Here is a 22,413-nt window from a genome sequence, read left to right on the forward strand (position 1 = left end):
TAATCCCTTGCCAGAGTCTCTAGGTTTACGCAATAAAATCTTAAGAAAAATTGAGGCCCTGAAAAGCAAGATGATGGCAGCTTCGTTAGACATCCCAGATGAATTCCTGTGTCCTATTACCAGGGAAATAATGTGTGATCCAGTCATTGCATCAGGTACAGTGTAAAGATTTACCTAAATAGCAGCGTTACCAGATTTTAGATCATTTTTCTGCACTTCTGATCTCTCTGGGGTCTGTATTACAGAATATGTTTCTTCACATTTTAGTACCTTGAAAATACAGGTACACTTCTAAGTACAATGTGCTTTTGCAGTGAATGAAGACAAGAGACTTGCATGACATGCACACTAAAAGAAAGCCATAACGGTGTCAATTTATTGTTTACTTCTAGTCTGCATGGAGTGTCCCTGATATGATATCCTAAGTGCAATATCTGCCATTGCAGAAAAAGATCCATCCAACACTACTACACTGATCTCGATCAAATAAGTAGGGAGACAAGACTAGGAACGGAGGCAGTATTTTAAACACTAGTTGCTTGTTGCCATAATCTATTTAGAAGTTACTTGGTATACAGTAGAGCAGGAATGGCCAACTCCAGTCCTCAAGGGCCACCAGTAGGTCAGGTTTTAAGGATATCCCTGCTTCAGCACAAGTGTTTCATTCAATGATTGAGCACCTGTGCTAAGCAGGGATATCCTTATAACCTGACATTTTGGTGGCCCTTGACGACTGGAGTTGGCCACTCCTGTGTTGGTCATATCTCCTTTTCCCCATGGGGCACTTTATTTATAAAGTCTTCTGCAGTTTGAAGAAAAGCTCTGCCATGCTCTGTACAAGAGATAACGACGCAGTGTGCAAACACGCCTCTCACTGTTCAATCACAATATGTAAACCGCTTACATGACATTCATTTAAAATCTAAATATGTTTGTCACTGTTAGAAAAAAAAAAAAAAGAAGTGGTTGTTTCTCAATACTGCTTGTGTGCTAACGTCACGCCGCGCATGCCGCAGAGGCGATGTGCGGCATGGAAGAGGAGAAGCGACCAAGATCAGCTCTAACTGGAATTTGGGGGCGTGGCCGTCACGTGAGTGGTTCGCCCTCATTGGCGGAACCGCGCACGTGACCCGGCCGTCACGCGGCAAAATCAAAAGATTGTATCTCCTCCAGCCTTGAGATTGCCGGAGCGCACACTCTGGACATTCGCAGAGGCTACCACATGTTTGACCGCACTGTGCGCGCACACTCCTAGCATGTCCGCAGCCTAAGAGTGCAGAATTGCCGGTCTAACATGGGTGCTCATTATAATTCATATTATCAGCTTTACTGCCATAGATTTGCACACCTTGCATTGCAATACAAGGGGTTAATGTATTTTTCAAGGAACGTGTGAGCATTTAAGACCAAGATTGTCAACTGCAATTTACGAACAAGTCACGTCACTGTTTCTTAGCTCCCTATTTACACATGAAAGCTTCTGGGCAACTGGAGACTTTTGCAAGCAACTCAGATTATTCCTTTTGACAGCTTCGTGATGAACTTTCACAAAACAATTTGAAGCCCACATTGAAATGTAATTAATGATAAGACGGATCTGCTCAATCTTTTTTTTTTTCTCGCGCTTATCAAACGCTCTGGGGGGAAATTATTTATTCCATGATTGCAAATAATTTCTACTCTTGAAATTCCTTGCTCTGTCCTCGTATCTCTGATGCCACTGAAAGGTTGGACCGTTTAAAGAATAATGAAGTAGGAACTGTCAGGGAAGGATTTAAATATGTTACCTTGTAATGCAATGTGTGCGCATCAGCGAATACCAATAGCAACCATGCCTAGGTTGTGTGGTTCTTAGTATAGAAAAAACAAGCAGAGGAAAGAAAAATAGATTTTCAGATCTGGAAAATATTTAAATCAGGAGTGGCCAACTCCAGTCCTCCAAGGGCCACCAACAGGTCAGGTGTTGGGGATATCCCTGCTTCAGCACTGGAGACTGAGTTGACTGAGCCACTGATTAAGCCACCTATGTTGAAGCAGGGATATCTCTAATACCAAGTCTCTGTTGGTGGCGCTTGAGGACTGGAGTTGACCACGCTGATTTAAATTACAGGCATACCCCGCTTTAAGGACACTCACTTTAAGTACATTCGCGAGCAAGTACATCTCGCCCAATAGGCAAACGGCAGCTCACGCATGCGCCTGTCAGCACGTCCTGAACAGCAATACCGGCTCCCTACCTGTACCGAAGCTGTGCGCAAGTGGGGAGACTATAGAGCATGTTACAAATGTGTTATTTACATCAGTTATGCACGTTTATGACGATTGCAGTACAGTACATGAATCGATAAGTGGAAAAAAGGTACTGCTTCACTTTAAGTACATTTTCGCTTTACATACATGCTCCGGTCCCATTGCGTATGTTAATGTGGGGTATGCCTGTATACACAAACATTTTGTGTCCGAGACATCGGCATATTGCCAAATTAACGAGGCCCGCAACACCAGTATTAAGATATACATATCTATTTGCCTTTGATTTATTTGTTCTCTTGAACAGACTATATTCTTCAAGGTGTAATCCGTGCCTAGCTCCCTCTTTTTAATTTGTTTACATGGATGCGAAGCAGGTGCTCCTCAGAACTGAACCGCATTGATTTCAGCTCCTAGGCTCTTAAAAGCTATTATACAAATAGAGAGAGCTGTGTTTTGAGAACTTTATTTTGTTCTGTAAGAGAAAATAATGTCTCAACATTTTGGGCCGGTTACTTTAGTAACCTGTAAACCAGGGGTGCATGCCCCCGTGAGATTTTTCTGGTGGGGGCACAGCGGTTCCCCAAAGCATTTCAATTAAATGCCGGGGGCCGCAACTTATTGTAGATTCAGCCGGCTTCGGGACGCGTCTCCATGGCAACGTGATGGGTCACAGGACGTCACATGACCCCGTGGCATTATTTGACGCCGCACTAAGTTAAGGGGGGGGGGGGGGGCACGAGCACCGGGGAAGAGCAGGCAGGGGGGCGTAGCAACAATAGTTTGCGCAACCCTGCTCTAGATGACAATGGGCTGCGGGGAGAGTTCCATTTTAATCACCCGGGCACTTAATATTTCAAACGCTTATATCTCCTGAAACATCAGCCCTTAAAAATAAAACGCAAAAAGAAAAGGCACAGATTAAAGCAGCAACACTAATTAAGGCAAGTTTTTTTTTTTTTTTAAAGGAAGGAGAAACCTTCAACCAGAGCCCTTGATAAACATTATACCAGTCTGTTAATGCAGTAATATTTCATGCATGTTTTATTTCTAATGTGCTGTAGAACCACCCCTATCATTCTGCACTGCAGTATGTTACAGCTTTATAAATCAATCAGGGATAATAATGGCCAGAGTGATTCCTGTGGCTGTCCATTAAAGTTATGCTATAATAAGACCGCACTGCTCCCACACGTTTCACTGCTCAAATATGGATAGGATGATCTGGACTGTATTCTTCGTATTCTCTTACTAAGTTCGTTTCCTTACTTTTGCAGATGGCTATTCATATGAAAAAAAAGCAATAGAGAACTGGATCAGCACAAAGAGGACAAGCCCAATGACTAACCTTCCACTTCAAACTCTTCTACTTACACCAAACAGGACACTGAAAATGGCTCTAAACCACTGGTTAGAAACACAGAACCATGGCAAACCTAACCAGATCACAGCACAAATGTAACATTTTGGGGTTGAAGCAGAAATCCTCTCCAAAAGTCCCTATTTAAAAAAAATGTTTTAAAAGGTCAAAAATCATAATTTTCTGAATGTCTAGCATCTGCGGTTACCATGGTAACCTTTAGATTTCACTGGGCCACAGGGAGAACTCAATTTTAACCTTCTGGAAATGTAATATTTAAAATCCTTATCTCCTGAACAGAGCATTAGTAAGAAGTAAAAAAAAATTAAATAAAATTGCGGTCAGTGTGGGATGCCGCTTTAATGTGAACCTTGGACATTTGCTTTACTATTAAAATCTCTTAACAATTGAAAAACAAAGATCTTTTCTAAATCCTTTTATAACTGCAGTGGTGCCCCATCATTTTCTGGGGAGGGGGTTTATTACTTGATTAAATGAATAGATGCAATCCCTGCTAGGCCGAAATAAACAAATTCCAGTGGTATGCTTGAAAAATTAATATCCATGATTTAAGAGGAAAAGACAATCGTATACAATATAATTATGGACAATGATTCTTACTTTCTAGGGCAGTGTTTTTCAACCAGGGTTCCCCGGGCATCCCTAAAGGGTTCCCTGATATTTTCAGGTCATTTTAAAATTGTACCAAATACAGAAGAATTTACAATGCATGTGATCTCAGACGCGCTATTGGAGAGGGTTGGGGTTCCTCAGAATGTCACATAGGGTTGGGGACCACGTTCTAGGGACAGCTATAATTCACTCACAGGATGTATTCTTGCTGATTTCTTGATTAGTTCAACCTCTATAGAAAACAATTCCAGTTGTATGTTTAAGGATTCTCATCTGGATTGAGAACTATTTTTTGTGAGGCGGTTTGTTTTCTTCTGGCTACTCCATTTTTTATGTGATATCACTGTGTGATCAGCAAGTGTTTGTACAGCCATAGTCGTCCCTCCCAACCCTGCCTCCCCCCACAACTTTAGTGGCTCTCTGATAAGGTCAGGGGAGGGGCGAATAAGGGTCGAGGAAACACTTGGTTGGTGAACACTCCCCCATTCAGAGGCCTCTAAGAAATTCTACAGGCCGACTGTGGCATTGCACTGGTATTGGGATGTTGTTATTGGCCTTGGTAAACAATAGTGGTCTTTATTTGATTGTGTTGTAATTGATGATCATCAGGCAAACAAAAAAAACAAAACCCTAAATGATCAACTATGAAAATGTGTTTTTAAATAAATCACTTCAGTTATTTTTAGAAGGCTGTAAAAACTCAACTGTTTGTGTTTGATCTCTTGACCTAATATTGTGTTTAATATTAGATAATCTTAACTTCTTTAGTGCCATTGGGGCCTGCAAGACAAGGCAGTGGAGTTGCAAGGGCTTCCAGCAATGAAGAGGTTAATATAACCTATCATGCGTCTTCGTCCCTTGGAGCATATTATAAAGAAAAATATTCTAAATCTTCATTAACTGTATAATACTTTTTTCAATGTTTAATGTAAATATATTTTCATAATTAAACAGTGCAGTGTTTCTGTCTTGTGTTGAATCCATCATACAATGTCAGCCGTAAGCAAACATCACACGTAATGAAAACCCAAAATAAAACATTCTAACTTTTTCAACTAGTAAAACCATAAACATCTTAAAGGGGGTACTTACAGTATGCTTCCAGCCTGTGGGATTTCTCGAGTAAGATAAACAATTAAATAAATATACTGGAGCCCAAATAATTATTTCATGGCAACCAAACTCCTGCAGTGCCTTACAGCAATTCAAGACTTGTGTAAAACCTAAACAGTTTATGAATGATAAAGCATGTCAACCACCCCATCATCTGATATAAGCAAACATGTCAATGCTTATTCTTGCAATAAGCAGATTGCAATAAGCCTAACTGTTGGGTACCTTCGTTTTTTTTTTTTATGTACAGCAAATATAAAACACCCATGAGTGTGTTTGTGTCTTCCACTGATCCCTTCTTTTGTATCTTTAGTATTTTCTTTGGTAAAGCAGACCCGACTCTTCCATATATTGATACAAGTAATCTAGATACTGTAGCTTTATCATACAAAAACAATCATGGTATTATTTTTTTATTCCTTATGGAAATACAGTAGATGTGCAAAAAAGAGCTACAAACCAAATGAAGACATATATTGGAGTTGTAAAAATAAATAGGCTATATAAAGAAATTAACATAATTGTGAAAATTGTAACATCGAACATACATGAGAATATATATATCCTACTGTCCTAAAATACAAGTAAGGCAAACCCAACATTTCACAATTAGTATATACAAAGACTTTGCCAATTTTAACACAATTTACTGTAAAACATTTCTGGAGAATATATTTTTGTTCCACTTTAAAGCAGCAATCCCACCTACCATGCATCCCAGTTTAGTTGCTTGTGTTTTTAACTCAAAATGACCACCACATCCCGTGGGTCAATGGGAAGCTGCAACGTCATTGGAGGGGTGACATGGCGGCTTCCCATTGTACAACCGGGCAGTCATCTTTAAATGTCCAGGAAGAACATTGGCAACTAAACCGGCGAGTATCAGGGGTACCCGGGAGTACTAAAAATAGCTCGGTTCAGCCCCCTAGGACCAAAACAGAATGGGAGTTCCCAGCACTCCACTGGTAAAATATGTCAAGACTTGGTCTCCAATGGCGTACTGGAATCTCCCATTTTGTCTGGTTGTTATATTTGAGGGCAGTAGGGTCAGTCCCTTACTGTACCCCTGCATCTCTCCTTTAGGCAATTTTTTTTGCCAATTGTTTAATTATAGTGTAGTGCTGTCTATATCATGTACTTTGTGTATAGCTCCCTAGGACCCTCTGGTTTGAATTCTGTAAATAAAATCAATAGGTAGAGTGGGTGATATTGCAGCTTTAAAATGCACCTCTGAAATTTAAACAATCTAAACAAGAACATACCTTTTCTTTTAAACCATTAGCTTATTGCCATCTAAAAATATATCCAAATTCCTCAAAACATTTCCAGCAATGTTCTTCCTGTACCTTTACTATCTGAATGTACAATTATCTTCTAAGATACTGTAGAACAGGAGTGGCCAACTCCAGTCCTCAAGGGCCACCAGCAGGTCAGGTTTTCAGGATATCCCTGCTTCAGCACAAATGGCTCAATCGAAGACTGAGCCACTGATTGAGCCACCTGTGCTGAAGCTGGGATATCTTCAAAACCTGACCTGTTGGTGGCCCTTGAGGACTGGCGTTGGCCGCCCCTGTTGTAGCACCTTAAAGGTGTTTGTGTAAAACAAAATAAAGTGCGATAATTGTTAGGACTTATATTTTGCATTATTAATATATTACTCAGTGCAATAACCAGCATGGTTGAAGCTTTAAAAATGCATGCATTATAGATTCCATTTGCATTTAAAATAAGGTTATATGTACATACAAAAATGTAATATTGGAACTTATTTTATTATATAGAAACAATTATATATGGTCATAAATTATATTACAATCTACCCAACATGATCCCTCTATAAAATATATAAGAAATTATGTATTCTGTTAGAAAATGTTCATTTACAGATCTAAATGTTGCCCTGTTCAGAATTAAACAATCTTTGGACACTGATGTTTAAAGGACAAATCCTGAATGTATGGCCATATTTTCTCAGTGGTCCTAAGCTGTAAGGCACCTTAAATCCCATAAACTTTCCGCTTAGCACCGTTTATTGAATATGGCTCTTATGCTGTTCTTGTCCAGCTTTTTATTTTGTCATTTTAAAGAACGAAGCGCTTTTTTAATAAGAGAACACAACCATGTTTTTGTTCCTTTTTGAAAGAAGGCACCAACACTATCAGTGTAATAATATTTTCTAATACTGACTTTCCAGTTAATGTAAGCAGCTGTGAGATAAGGAATTATGTACAGTATATTCAACCAGAAGCCATACTGTTACAATGTATCACCGTGTATGGTCTCCAATCTATTCAATTTTTTACAGAGGGCACCATGGTTCTGAAAGAGACTGATTGAAAAAATAAGCTTTACATGTCAGCCCGGTATATCACTAACACAGCAAGTTGCCAGGATATCACTGTTGCTGGCAGAAAGAGCCTCTCTCCCAAAGAAGTTCCCCTTACTGGTAACAGTATATTTGCAGATAAATGTCACTGCAATTTTTTAGAATTGCTTCTAATTTTACATTTCTCCCAGTGTTGGCTAAATTCAGTGAGATATGCTATTCATTGTAGTTGGATAAGGTTCTGTATCCCTAAATTATGAAATAGTCTAGATTTCACGACAATGATATTCGCCATATACGGTACAAGGTGTATTTGTTTCGCTATAGTCACTGAACATGGGAGCAGAGACTGACCGGAAGGCCCTACTTGGAGGAGGTGAATTCAGTGCACAACAAGTAACTGCTAAATCACAGTAGTGATTTTTCAAATTGTTAAAAGTCACAATTTAACTTTTTTTTTTTACATCACAACTGTGCATTCCAATGCAACACAAAGCCATCACAGCATCTTTTATGCATCCCATTGTAGACTCAACCAATCAAAAGACCTGAGCTCCCATTTGAATGTTTTAACCACAAAATCAATGTACTCACAATCAATTAATAGCAGATTAAAGTAGAAGGCTATTAATACCAGTTATCAATAAAAAAAAAAGACACAAGTAATGACCCTTTTTGTTGTCAGTATCTGTAGTATACAATCTTATGGTTCACACATTTGACTCTATAAATGATCTCTTTGGTTTTGTAGGGGGCGCAGAACTTAGATTGGTTTCTTTAATTAAGAAAGACTGAGATCTTGACATCCCCTCTTGGTATGACTGAGGAACAGCCTTTGCCACCCTTGTATCTTCAGAGTGGTTGGACATTGGACACTTTCTACCATCAAGGTCTTTTGCATGCATCCCATTGTGGACATTCCCCCCGGATGCCGGTGGCACTGTTTTGTTGTGATTACCATTACCAGGTACCAGCCTGGCAGAGAATGTATCAACATTTGCAGCTTGAACAGTTCCAGTGGAGGAGGTATTTGTTTGTAAGCCCTCAATTGCTTGATTATGCCAAATACGGCTTGATTGACTGTTCTGCTGAAAGGACCTAGATCTTTTGTCCGTGATTCCCATGAATGGAATGTTGCGTAACCTCTGTTCTGCGGTACCACTTAGAGTCAGATTGGACTTATGTTCCTTGCTTCGTACATCTGGCCCTTTTACACCCTCTGAAAAACTACAGCTTGAGGTTAAGCTGTGGGAGGCTATTTTCACGCTGTCGGTGACTAAACATGCTCCAGGTTGTTTTTCACTACAAACTATTTGGACCTCTTGAGGCACAGGATGGCCCACTAGCCTTTCTGTTGTTTTAGGCATCTTTGTGAAGGAGTTGGATGCCTTATATGGAGGTAAGATATCACCAGGTTGTTTATGACTACCATGTCCTGATGAGAACTTTTCACTGTACACTGAAGTGTGAGCTGTGGCAGCAGCTCTACAAGGCACAGAATTGATCCCGTCTGCACTGGGACCTATGCTGCTTGCCAAGTGTCTCACAGGCAGAGGGCTTGTAGGTGCAAGTGGTGAAGAGACCTGCATCTTCATTCCACTAAAACTGCTTCCACTTCTTGACAAGGACTGCAAAGAGTTCATGTGCTGGTTGGTTTTTACTATCTGTGCCTTTTTCGTAGGCTGCTTAATCAACACCTGTTGCAAGCACACGTTTTTACCTTGACTTTCCTCAGGAGACTCAGGCCTGTATTTCTCATGAGCACGCTCCTGTATCCTGTTGCTGCTGGATAAATCCTGTGCTAGCCTTGGGGATGCATAGGATTTGTTGTCGTTCTGAGGACATTCCTCCTCTTGTATCTCTTCAAGAATTAGGTGACTACTCAGTGTTTCTCCCAGAGACTCCTCCTCGTGGTCAGAGTCCACATTAAGCTGTGCAGGTGGTTGGTATTGTTGCCGTGTCCTCTGCTGCTGTTTGAACTCTTCTTCCACCCGGGACAGGAGCCTCCTTATCTCCTGGTTATTGGGACACAATTTCAAAGCTTCATGCAAATCTGCGAGAGCAGCAACAAACTGCCTACAAAAAGGAAGACAATACATGTAAAGCACGTTGATACCTTACATATAAATAAGACACAGCTTGAAGACTAGAACAACTCATTCGAAATGTATTATTATTATTCGGTTCACTATAAACACCAAGCTGGTTGTGGAGAGGGTGAGGCAGATGAATAGATACGTATAAATTAGATATCGGTGCCTCTGTCTTGGAGATAAAAGTAATGTAGTTGGATAGAACCTATTCAAAGAGATACCCGTCTACAAATGTCCAAATCGGGCTAATGTAACCTTGATATTTGAAGGTTCTCAGATTTGTAGTTTAAGCAAACACCTAAACCCATCCCTTTGCCAATACAATGATAACATACCTGCTGTTTCTTTTAGCTCTTGCCCTTGCATAATATGCCTCAAAACAATTTGGTTTCAGCTCAAGTGCCTTAGAAGCAAACTCCTCAGCCATGCCGAAGTCCTGTGTAGAGATAAAGATGTTCACACATTTTTAGAACCGCTTTGTAGTTGCCCGAATTGATCTCTCATTCTTAGTCCACTCTACAACCACCACATCCTGAAGCATCCCGCAGGCATAGCGAGGTGTTAATATGGGAGATCACAAAACCAAGAAAACACAGGGGGGAAAAAATTAAAAATTAGTGAGGTAGGACGCTCGCAACATGAAATTATGGCATTTAGTTCCAACACGGCAGGTCTATAACGCTGGGACGTGAAGATCCTATACCTGAGATTCCCTTACATTAGAAGAGATAGATGAGGGATCCTGAGAATGCAGCATATCCTGAATTGATGCCTCCTGAAAAACAATCAGTATCACCTTGGCTCACCTTAATCCCCTTGATGCTGGAGCGCCTGCCCTTCAGGCACTAAGTGCCTCACTGATTAGAATGCCAACTTAATGTGGTTTAAATAGGTCCATAGTAGAGGAGGTTCAAAAAAGACACTGTATATCCATTAAGTTCAACCTTTGTTTAATTTATATGAGGCGCATGCAATCTGGGCCAGGTGCATTATTTACCTTCATTTTATCAAATCTGCCTTTGCACTTCATGTGGTAGCCAAATGTTCGTTAAAGTTGTGGAATATACAGGGGCATATAATTTGTTTAATACCTTTGCCTTCTCATCCCAAATAATTTACCTGCTCATCTAACACAGAAAGGGTTCTATATGGTATTTTCTAATCTTTATGTAATTAATGTACTTGAATAATTTGTTAGTTTAACTTGCTTTTCATTGCAATCCTTTCTTCATTTTTAATGTTTGCGGATCTGATTGCTTTTTTGCAACTGTTGTTCTGTTCCTTCTGACTTCGCAATGTAAATGCCTGCCTCTCGCTTTCCATTTGTTCCCCTACCTGTTTAATTTAGCCACATTGGTTTGGATTTGTTTCTTTTAGATTTAATACCCAATAGTATATGCAGATAAGTGTTCTCATCTAACAGCGTTTTTAAATTTGCCCATTTATTTACCGTATTTTTCCTGCAAGAACTACAGCTATTCCTTGTAGATTCTTTGTTGACTAAAATCTGCCTTTCTAAAATTAAGTCTGTTGATCCCATATAATACTGCTCTTAATAAATTATTTCAAATGAGACCACGTGATGATCACTAGTTTCCCACATGTTTCCTCACTTAAATAGTTGTTATTACTCCCACACGGTTTGATTTTTACTAAGTAATGTTCCTTTTCTAGTTGGTTTCTCAATAATTTAATCTCATTACATGTTGAAAATCTAGAACATGTCACTTAAAATCTAGGTGAAAAAGCTCTACCCTTCAACTGTCCACATCCAACCAAATACCTTTCTGGAATGTGCAGGACTTTGGAAATGAACTGGATATTAGATCTTCTATGATGAACACATGAAAAATGGTGATTTAGAAAATGTATTATTATGTTCTCCCATAATACAACTAAATAAAGAAGAACTGAGCAGTTAACATTTAGAAGTGTTGTATGTCACTTGGAAAGTCAACCACTTAAGCCACTGTCCCTTACAGACATACAAGGCTTTCTAATGGAAAGTACTATTAACATTCAAAATAAATGCCATACTTGTATTAAACGTCTATACAGTAAGAATTTAAACTACAATAGACCGATGCTTCAAACCAATGTATAAAGCTGAAATATTCGCCACTCACATTTGTTTTTCTGCGACATCTTGACATGTTCAAATATAGAGAAACACGTAGCTCATTAAAAGCTTTAATTTCTTCTCCAAAGCCTTCCCGTGGAAATTTTCTAAGAGCGTATTGGTATCGCTGTGCAGCTTCTTTCATCTTCCCCTTCTGCAGGAAAAAAGTAAGGCATTTTATCCTAATTTTGAACGCACTTGGGTACTCCAAGTTGAGCAATATCAGGTCATAGCCTCCCAGCGGGTAAGCGCCACTTGTAACCATGTAACTTGGTGTTTCTCGTGTCATCGAATGGTGTCTCTGCTGCATTTGTCAATGTGGCTGAAGAAGGTAACCATCACGAACAATGCATAGCCACTGAAAATCTTTATGTTGGTCCAACAGAAGGTACCGCAATTAACATGAATAAGGCAAAAGAGCTGATGAAAAAGGAAAATGAACCAAACAGGAGTGGGTAAATACATTCTAGATTTGTCAAGAATAAAGTCAGACAACAGCAAAAGAGAGAAGTACTAAACAGATCAGCGTAGGAAGAGAAGACGAGCTGCCCCCCGAAGAATTGATCATCACAAAATCATATATGTAGCATATGCCAACATTTTGGTCCGAACTGGATTTTTGTCATGGCATGCTCATGAAGATCCAGTTCAGACCGAAACGTCGACATTATGATTTTGTGGTTATAAATTCTTCAGGGTGCCCAGCTTGTCTACCTTTAGTACTTGCATATCCATGTGGGACTCTAGCTGTAGGCACTGCCATTGTAGGACTACGCTACGCCCTTTCACTTCGTTGTTTTTATTGCATTGATTTTTGAGTGCTCGGCCAAGACGTGGAACCAATATGTTACACACAGTTAAAGCGTAGACGTTAAATGTCTTGTAACCCACTCACTTTATATAATATATTTCCTTCATCCATTAACTTCTGTAGGAGAATAATCAGAATATCTGGTTTAGAAGTGGCCATCGCCCAGGCTGCATTTCCTAAGAAAAGAAAAAAACACAAAAAGCTTTCAATGTGAGACAAACAAGCCAGAATTGCCACATTGCTTCATTATAGCCTAAAATGCTCACAAAAGGGGAAATCCATTATTGTAGCGGATTGCCATGTCTGGCTGTAAATACTGTACACGTCAGACAAACAGGCATTCGTTTTTGTAATACACTGAATTTACTTCAATGGCTATAAGGAAGTGTGACATGGTAGATAGCAGGATATTGCATGGGCATACGATGATGATTCCCTGTGTACACGGGTAGAGAGGGCATTTGTTTGTGTAGAACGGAATGAAACAGATGTCTTTAACACAATAAAGCAGCAAGGAAGGAAAATGACATCCGTTTCCTAAACCTGAGAGAAAAATCTCTGGTTTGCGCTCTCTCTTTTTCTTTTTAGGTTTACCCACAGGATTTGGTTTTATCCTTGTGAGAGCAGCATCCTCTCCCCACAGCAGGAATTGGACCATCACCCTCATTTTACTGGAAGGATTATCTAGGACGGCTATACATGTTATATGTTGTGTATGTCTTGTATGTCTTTTCTCTGTACTATGGTACGCTTCTGTTATTAACCCCTTGTGTGCCTTAATTTCAGTCAGCATCAGTTCTTCCACATATATTGTTGATGCTTATTTCTATTGATTTTCTTTGAGGATTAGCGCTACTATATTTGTCTCTGTCTCTATTTTTTTTTTTTTTTTAAAGGGGGAAGCAGTGGAACGTAGTTCCTGTACCATTTTTCATAGGCCACATGGTAATTTTTATAGCATTATTGTGATATATTTTTTTAGATTACGTTTTATAAAACAATCAGACTGGAATAATCATTATCTACAAAAACAACAAAATGGTTTCTAAACTATTTTGAAATAGTAATAAATATGCATGTTATTGCTCATGTCCAATAATAATTGAGTCCGCCCCGCCCCCATCCCATCGTCACGTCAGAGTTCCCTCACCTTTTTGGGAGAGATTATGACATACAAACGTTCAATGTAAGGGAAATGTAATATTAATGCTTTGATTGTGAGGATCCTATTAATTCTGTGCCCTGAGGTGGAATTACATGTTACCTAGTTTAGCTCCTTTTCTAAGCAGCGTAACCACGACTGCTGTATTTCGACATCCTATGGCTCGATCCAAAGGACGCATCCCACTGAAGTCCACATGTTCAATCATAGCTCCATTGTCAACCAAATATTGCACCTGCACATTAAGAAAAGAAACGTTAAGCAGGACATGGCCTTTTATTGTATCACTTAATATTGTTTCAGCATATTTCATTTTTAATAACGCACAAGAGAAACCTCAAATCTTAGCTTAAATTATCAAGAGCAAAAGCACATTTCAAGCTACAATCCCATGCAAACTACTTTTATTATTTATTATCTTGTATTTCGTATTTACCTTGAAGCAAAATAAGAGACATATTTCTAGCACATAAATATCTGTTTTTTTTTTTTTTTTTACCATCTGTATTTCCCCTGCATAAAACAATGACCCCCCCTGCCCCATTGCTTGAACTTATGAAACAATTATATAATGACTTGCAGGTTGTAAGCGCCCAACATGTACAAAGTAGTGTGTGAGTTTCAGACTACTGTATATTGGACTCATCTTCAGAACTTCAGCATGGAGTCCAAGTGCTCAGTTAATGTTGGCATAATAACATAAAATAAAAATCACAATCTTTAGTGGATACAGCTGCTAGAACTATGCACAAATGCAGGGGGGCTCAACTCAGGTCCCCAAGACCCCCCCCCCCCCCCCACGTCAGATTTTAAGGATAGCCCAGCTTCAGCACAGGAGGCTAAATCAGTGGCTCAGTCTTCGAGGGCCAGAGTTAAGCACCCTTGCACTAATGTACTATTGTGTTCTGCATAACATCTGCAGCTCCCATAATGAGTAAGTGTCAACGATAATTTAAAAACCTCTGTCAAGAACAATGAAAGTACTGTTCAGCTTATTCTGCCTTATACAAACAGATAAAGGGCATTGCTCTTTAAAATGCATAACATGTTTTTTTTGTGGTGCCATTAGTGTTCAGAGAAGGAATGCACAGTGCTGGCATCCGCACAATGTGTATATAAAAGATTAGATATGAATTTCAGTAGCAGAATTCCTGCGTTTAAAATGTAGGAAGATTGTTTATATATCACTGAAAGGCTAATAAATTAAACGGAACCTTCTGAACTAGTCAATACATACGCAGGATGCAAACAGGTTTTATTTTGCTTACAATGTCTGCATCTCCATAGAATGCAGCCAGGTCCAAGGGTGTGCGGCCGTTTCTGTCCATCTGATCGATAGTGGAGCCTCTCTCCACTAAACACTGGACCACCACCTTGTGACCCTTTAGACAGGCCCAGCTTAACGCAGTGAGCCCTTCTTTGTCCAGTGATCCAATGTCTGCACCTGGAATAAAGCAAACACAATGCGCACTTGTTACCACTGCCACGCTCCTTCACATGAACCATCTCCGAGTTAACCCTTTGTTTCCATGTCAGGGGAAGTCTGCTAAAGGTTATATCACCAATGTACCACGTCTTCTCCCCCCCCCCCTCCCTTCCTTTTTTTGTATAGATCTGTTAGTAAAATAACCAGGTAGGGATTCATTATAGTTAAGCTGCTCCTTAATATCACGTTATTGGAAAATAACGCAACGTTATCCTACAATAACGTCATACAGCCCTATTCTAACGAGATGTAGTATGAAACGCGGTTTTGCATTGTGCGGCGTTAACTCAGGGAACAAAATGTCCGCTCCTGTTTTATGTAAAGTCACAGTTACCGGGCCAAAGTTTCTTACCTTCTGACAGGAGGAACTCCACAGCACCAACGTGTCCTTCACACGCAGCTACCATCAGCGGAGTCCTGCCCTGCTTGTCACTCGCATTCACATCACAGCCACGTTGCAAAAGGAGCCTGGAAATCTACAGGTAATGTGGAATACACCATCGGTTTTTACACAATGCAGACTGGGTGTGCCGTACAAAGAGAACCCCAAACAGGAGCCGAGTGCACGAGACTGAAGTTACAGAGGCTGTTTGTATCTGGGAATTAGAATTTGGTCTTTACATTACAAGTTCTTTCTACAGTTTACAAAACTGAATGCAAAAGAAGTGTACAGTGTAGCAGATCATGTTAGTTCTCCTGGCTACATTTCTGAAATTGGTGTATTTTTAGCTATATGCAGATACAGCAGTGAAAAAGTATCCAAAGTAACCACACAGGGGCAGTGTCTTGGTTTCACACGTTCTTTCCTCTGTACAGTATTGCATGCCTCTTGGTACCAAGGGCGAGGCAGCAGTAAGAGGGTAGGTTAATTCTATTAAAAGAAAGGTTTGGGCTGGGGGAGAAGACACCTTTGCAAGTTTTAGGAAGGGAATAAGAGAAACGTTAGGAAAGGGACCACATAATACATATAAATTATGGAGACACAGAAGGATCTTCCTTTACTTTGCATATAGATAGATCGACAGGTACGTACACACACACACACACACACACACACACACACACACACACACACACACACACACACACACACACACACACACACTAAACAGTAGATGATTTGGGAAGCTGCAAGTATAGATCACTATTCTGCATTATTATAAAATGTAGCACGTTCTTTTTAGAAAGTGATGCAGAGGTCATTACACAAGCTGGCGTGGTTCCAACAGAACATCTCAAACTGGAAGACTCGTGGGCGTTATGTGGCAGTTTGCGTATTGTCCCAAGAACTGTATGAAGTGCAATGAATAGATCTGTCTCCTCTTTAAGAGGGTAAATGGGGAAAAAAATAACAAGGAGATCTTTGCATCTACATAATAGGCTGAATCCAAACAAAGAGCCAGACTCTCATTAGAATTTGTATAGTGATGTCTTCCAGAGACAATAGTCTTTCATACCCCTCTTATTCTAAATATTATTTGACCAGTTTTTATGGGAGTTTTCAGGGAAGTTTAATACATTGGTTCCGCCTATATTACAGAAATCTGTTCCCTATGCGCTCATCCAATTTCTAACTAAAGTTTCTAAACAAAAATGATCTTTCTCCCTCATATAACCGCATAAGTATAAGCAAGTTGTACTGTATGAAGAATTTAAGAGGCACGACAAGTGTTTGCCCTGAAAAATTTCACATCTATTAAATAATATAATTCTTTACAAGGAGATCGTAATGAATCCAAGAGTCAGATGCTTGGAACCAAGTCTTACCCCCTCCAAAGACAGTGCCTTTACCCCTATGCTATTTACCTATGTGGTCTAGGGCATCTTAAATATAGAGAATACTATATGTCAACTGCCTAGTAAACAAAATAGAAGAAGATTACAGAAAGAGTTGAAGGGAACTCGTAATACATCGTTTGTGCGAATTCCATTATATTTACAACCCGGGGAATAGAAACTTTTGCTTAACTGTGGTCCAGGACCCAATGAGTCTCTTGGGTTTTTCCCCCACTGTGGCTCTATTGGGTTCAGTCTGGCAGAAGAAATAGCTTGAGCCTGGATTTTAAGGTTAAATGGAAAGGACACTAGAATATATTTCTCCGAATTGGAAAACCTGTTTTATTCTTGTAGCGACACGAACAGTCATCCTCAATGTAGTAATGCAGTAGCACTCACGATAAATTGGCTCTCCCCATTCAGATATAGGAGTGGTGCTCAACTCCAGTCCTCAAGGGCAACCAACAGGACAGGTTTTAAGGATATCCCAGCTTCAGCACAGGTGGCTCAATCAGTGGCTCAGTCTCGGTCTGAGCCACTGATTGAGCCACTTCTGCTGAAGCGGGGATATCCTTAAAACCTGACCCATTGGTAGGGGGGTGGGGGGGTGTCATGAGGACTAGAGTTGAACACCCCTGAAATTGGGCACAGGAACTAGTTTAAAACATTCTCTTTGCACACAAGAGTATTACATACAGTAGACGAGTTGCCAGTATGCCAGTCACAGTAAATGCCTCTGATTCTATACCTGCCAGTGTCCCTGTCGCACGGCACAGAAGAGCGGAGAGATCCCGCGCCGGTTTACTCGCGATAAGATCGCTCCACATTCCAGAAGCAACTCGCACACCTCCAGCTTCCCCCGTCCAGCAGCAGCGGTGAGAGCTTTAAGGTCCAGAGGAGAGAACGCGTTACACACACTAATATGGAGCTACCTATGTGGTGTAAAGAGGGACGTGGCAAACGAATGTATCACTCATTTCTAGTAATAGATGGAAACAAATTAACACTCTATAAAGTGCATTCTACTGAATGTGTTTCTCTCTGGGTACTTGTGCATGTTTCCAGTAGCCCTGAGGCTACAAAAGCAAGTATTTTGCTCTGTGTGCTTTTTATAATAGGACTCTGGGGGGAGTGTATTTCCATAAATCTCTAAGATTGAAGACGTGCCAGCTGCAGGGAAGCTTTAATCTAGCAATGCCCCCGCACTAAATAAAAGGGCAACCTTCGTGCAACTGGGAGAATTAATACAAACAAATACATTAAACATGCGACCAGGCAAATGGTCATCGACTCACACAACAGACGAGAGAGCGACAAGAATAAGTAGATATGAAATCATTCATCGGAGTGCGCTTTTTCTTTTTAAGCAATCAATTTTTCAAAGTCTCTTAGATGCAAAACTGGAGCAAAAAAGAGTTACAACAAGCAGCACCAGACTCGTCTAAATAATAGAAATTCTATTGCTTTCAGTGAGAGTTTTTTCTTCCAATACATTTGTTGCAAATGCTCCATCTGGGAGATAAATAATCCCAAATGCAGGGGTGCGCTGAAGTGATCCAGAGGTGTGCAAGAGCTCCTGCAATAGTTTGCAATCTATGTTTTCTATTAGAATATATATAGAATATATGTGTAGGCACGTAACTCCTATGTATCAGTCACCAAGGTAAAAATAGTAATCTGCATCTGTAACATGTAGATAGAATCGGAGATAGCATCATTTTCCCATTGAATAATCATCAGTGGTCACGGCGGACACAGTAGTTAGGAAAAGTAACACCCGTATACAAGCCGTTTTCATGAAGGCTGCAATGTCGAACTCCTATGACGTCAGGCTTGACGTCCGACTTCACGACGCGCGTTTCGCGTGTCAACCACACTTCTTCGGGGGGTTATATCTACATGTTACAGATGCAGATTACCATTTTTACCTTGGTGACTGATACATAGGACTTACGTGCCTACACTTACCCTCATATACCTAGTCTGCTGTTATTGCTGCAGTCTACGCTTTAGAGACACACAGCATTACAGTATATACAAGCTACTGGGTTTTAGATGTTGTACTCCATATGTTACAAATACCTAGCAAGTATTCATGTATAGATATACATCTTATGCTACTAATCTCTATACTCTGGGTATAATTTGCTAGAGAGATACAACAGAATCAGGCGCTGAGCCACTGATTAAGCCACCTGTGCTGAAGCAGGGATATCCTGAAAACCTGACCTGTTGGTGGCCCTTGAGGACTGGACTTTGCCCCTCCTGTACTAGGCAACGTTCCTGTTCATTGTGACTTGGGAACGTAAATGGGCAGTAAGGCGTCTTCCTGCACAGAGATGTGTCTAATGCAATAGCACTGCTTAGTAAATATTGCCCTATATCAGGGCTCTTTAAATAGTTTCCCAATCAGATCACATTTAGAAGTAGAGAGGCCACATGCTTATTTTGATATACATTGAGATACATATACAGACTTATAAATGCGTGTAAAATGCTGACGGAAGCATTTTCATCATATATATTAACATTACCTAAACTTCCACGTGAGATTCAGTGTGAAAAGCGGCACTTAGCCGGCTAAACAACTAGTACAAAATGAGCATGCCAAGCGGGTTCAAGATCCCTCGTGGGCCGCAGGAAGCCAGCTGAAGAGCCCTGTCCCATATCTTCAAAGTTAGATGGAAAGCTCTTCCTAGTACAGGTAGTCCTCGCTTTACAACGTCCCACTTTCCGTCGGACGCGTTTTCCGATGGCGGCTAATGCAATAAAAAAATGCATTATCCGCCGCAAGTTTGGCGTATCTGACGGAAATGGCCACCGGTTAACATCGGTCCCGCTTTCCGACAATCTGCTATCCGACAGGGGTTTGCGGGATGCATTGTGTCGGATGAGCGAGGACCCACTGTATTAATTGTGTTTATATTGATCTACTATATCCAGCACTGCAATCTCCAGCAGCGCTTTTGCAGTGTCATGTGCTCGTACAATGCTCTGTGATGGACCTTCCCTAAATACACAGCTGGGCGGGACACAAAAACATGTAAAACAGTGTGCTCAGGCCTGGATTCTACATGATGCAGGAAACAACAGTAAGGAGCAATAAAACAAAGAATGTCCCTGATAATTATGGCCCGTTGTTTACCATGTATTATGACTGCAGCTCGAGAGCTACACCCTGAAATTCAGTTGACCATATTCGGAAGCTGGCTGTTCTTAAATAAACAGTATCATGGCAAAGTTATGCTCAGGAATTCCGGCTATTCTAGTGCTCAGGACCACCTCTAATCTGATACAAGGGCACTCTGCAGCTCTGCACACTTAACCCTTTGCTGCCCGGGACGCCTGCAGCACATTGCTTTGAAATGTGTAGCAGGTCTATTGGGCAACGAGGGGGTTCGTTTGTACTTTTACCAATAAAATGCATTTCAGATGAGCAGCAAAACATGCACGAAGGAAAATAAGAGGACCCGTTTCTAGAGCTCATTAAAGCTACACATTGTGTGTGGTTTTAAAAAAAAATAATTATAGGTTTGCAGGGGGTCTCAGGGGCTAAACCACGTTGATTTTAGCTCCGGAGACCCTTTGCTTCCCGAGATACTTACCTTGGAAGGGGGACCCGCTATAACAGCTCCGTTTAAATGTCACGCGGGCCAATAAAAAGCCGTAAGGGATGAAGTCACACCTTCCTATTGGCTTGTGGGACATTTAAAACCGCCATTTTGATAGCCCTGCTATGCTGCTCCCTTACTGAACCCCCTTACGAGGTAAGTATTTCGGGAAGCAATAGGGTCCCTGGAGCGGAAATTAATGCAGTTCCGTTCTGGAGACCCCAGCGTCAAACTTATTTAAAAAACTAAAAAAAAGTGTCGCCAGGAGTGCCCATGTAAGGCAAAGAGAAGCTAATAATCTCTGACAGATCTTTGATCCAAAGCCAACAATCCTGACAGGAAGATTAAATTAAATCATGGAGAAAAAAAAAGGATGTTTTTGTCTGCTCCAAGAAAGGTGCAGAGTTTTGACAGCAGCATTAAGAAACGGTTACAACAGATGGTGGATGTATCACGATTTGGCCCAGAACCTTTCACGTGTATTATCTTGCTGTAAGTTCCTTGGAACCCCGACGCAACAAATATAATATATATATTGAAGCTTGAACACCAAACCCATTAAACAAAGTGGGGTCACAGTAAAGGGGAATTAAATTAACATTTATTTTTCAATTCAGATGTGACAAACTATTCATGGACTGTGAAAAAGAAAAAAAAAAAAATCACAAATATGTATACATATTGGTTTTGTTTTTGTGTTTACACCTAACATGCTTCTGACTGCACACACTTCAGTGACTAGTGATGTAGATGAAAGCTGAATTCGTGCTGAATAAGTGTTTATTTGGGTTACATTAAAAACACGTTTTATTGGACCAACAAGAGATGTCTTCATAGATAAAATTATATCAGACCTTTTGAAACCTCACAGGTCTCTTCTTCCTGTGTACTGCCAGAACTCACGAAGAGACAATGTGAGGTTTCCAAAGCTCTGCATATGGTCATTTCATTTAATCGGTGTTCTTGTGATCAGACGAGACACACAATGGCAGCCATTTAAGTAGATTTATAATTAAACATCAATATCTTGTTTCATGATTAAACAGACTGGTCTTTACTTACAACATCTATATAAATACATGGCCTGCTTGTTTTTCCAACTATTATTATTCATTCTCATTGAGTTCTATATTGAAATGCCCCATATATATTTGCCACGCTCTCGGGCCTATCGGCCTGATGGGAAGGAACTTAGCTGTGGCGGCCGCCTCCTTCTGAATCGCCCGCAGCATCAAATGACGCAGCGGACATCACCAACGCGATGTCGCATGGCGTAATTTCACGCTGAGGTTCAGAATGAGAAGGAGGGCGACAGCAAGCAGGCGGTCGCCACAGCTAAGTGTCTTCCCATCAGGCCCGATAGGCCCAAGAGAGTTGCAAATATATATGGGGCCGGACATTTTTGCCGACCCCAAATTTTGACGCCCAAAGCCCGGGAGTAATGGGAAATCCGCCACTGGTTCAACACAAAATATAAAGAACTTCAGTCTGGAATTTAGAAAGATTTAGGGCCATATCTGAAAAGCGTCTCTAAGCCGTAAGGTACCTAAAGTGGCATAACACGGGCACACAAGTACATATATTTAGCTAAGCACTTTACCGCCCCCTATCCCGCGTAAAAAAAATAAACAGTTAAGGGACTTACCTTGCCTAGCAGCCCTCCTCCAGCAGCG

The 22,413-nt window shown here is 40.6% G+C and overlaps 2 protein-coding genes across 11 annotated transcripts in view; one reads left to right on the top strand and one right to left on the bottom strand.

Moving 5' to 3' along the window:
• The window catches only part of WDSUB1 (WD repeat, sterile alpha motif and U-box domain containing 1), a 25,123-nt gene extending 18,479 nt beyond the window's left edge, over positions 1–6,644 (top strand). For all 6 annotated transcript variants that reach the window (XM_075609313.1, XM_075609312.1, XM_075609316.1 and 3 more), the window contains 2 exons: positions 15–155; positions 3,528–6,644. In XM_075609313.1, coding sequence (XP_075465428.1) covers positions 15–155; positions 3,528–3,712 — 326 coding nt within the window. In that variant the 3' untranslated portion in view covers positions 3,713–6,644. The remainder of the gene's footprint in view (positions 1–14; positions 156–3,527) is intronic.
• The window catches only part of TANC1 (tetratricopeptide repeat, ankyrin repeat and coiled-coil containing 1), a 149,367-nt gene continuing 132,707 nt past the window's right edge, over positions 5,754–22,413 (bottom strand). For 4 of the 5 annotated variants that reach the window (XM_075609307.1, XM_075609306.1, XM_075609309.1 and 1 more), the window contains 9 exons: positions 17,878–18,011; positions 15,706–15,829; positions 15,136–15,311; positions 13,970–14,102; positions 12,790–12,881; positions 11,902–12,048; positions 10,479–10,550; positions 10,111–10,211; positions 5,754–9,758 (listed from right to left, as the gene is read on the bottom strand). In XM_075609307.1, the coding sequence (XP_075465422.1) occupies positions 8,393–9,758; positions 10,111–10,211; positions 10,479–10,550; positions 11,902–12,048; positions 12,790–12,881; positions 13,970–14,102; positions 15,136–15,311; positions 15,706–15,829; positions 17,878–18,011 (2,345 nt within the window). In that variant the 3' untranslated portion in view covers positions 5,754–8,392. The remainder of the gene's footprint in view (positions 9,759–10,110; positions 10,212–10,478; positions 10,551–11,901; positions 12,049–12,789; positions 12,882–13,969; positions 14,103–15,135; positions 15,312–15,705; positions 15,830–17,877; positions 18,012–22,413) is intronic. The other variant, XM_075609308.1, reaches the window with a different exon arrangement.

The sequence above is a fragment of the Ascaphus truei genome, chromosome 7, assembly GCF_040206685.1.
Source record: "Ascaphus truei isolate aAscTru1 chromosome 7, aAscTru1.hap1, whole genome shotgun sequence".
NCBI classification, from domain to species: domain Eukaryota; kingdom Metazoa; phylum Chordata; class Amphibia; order Anura; family Ascaphidae; genus Ascaphus; species Ascaphus truei.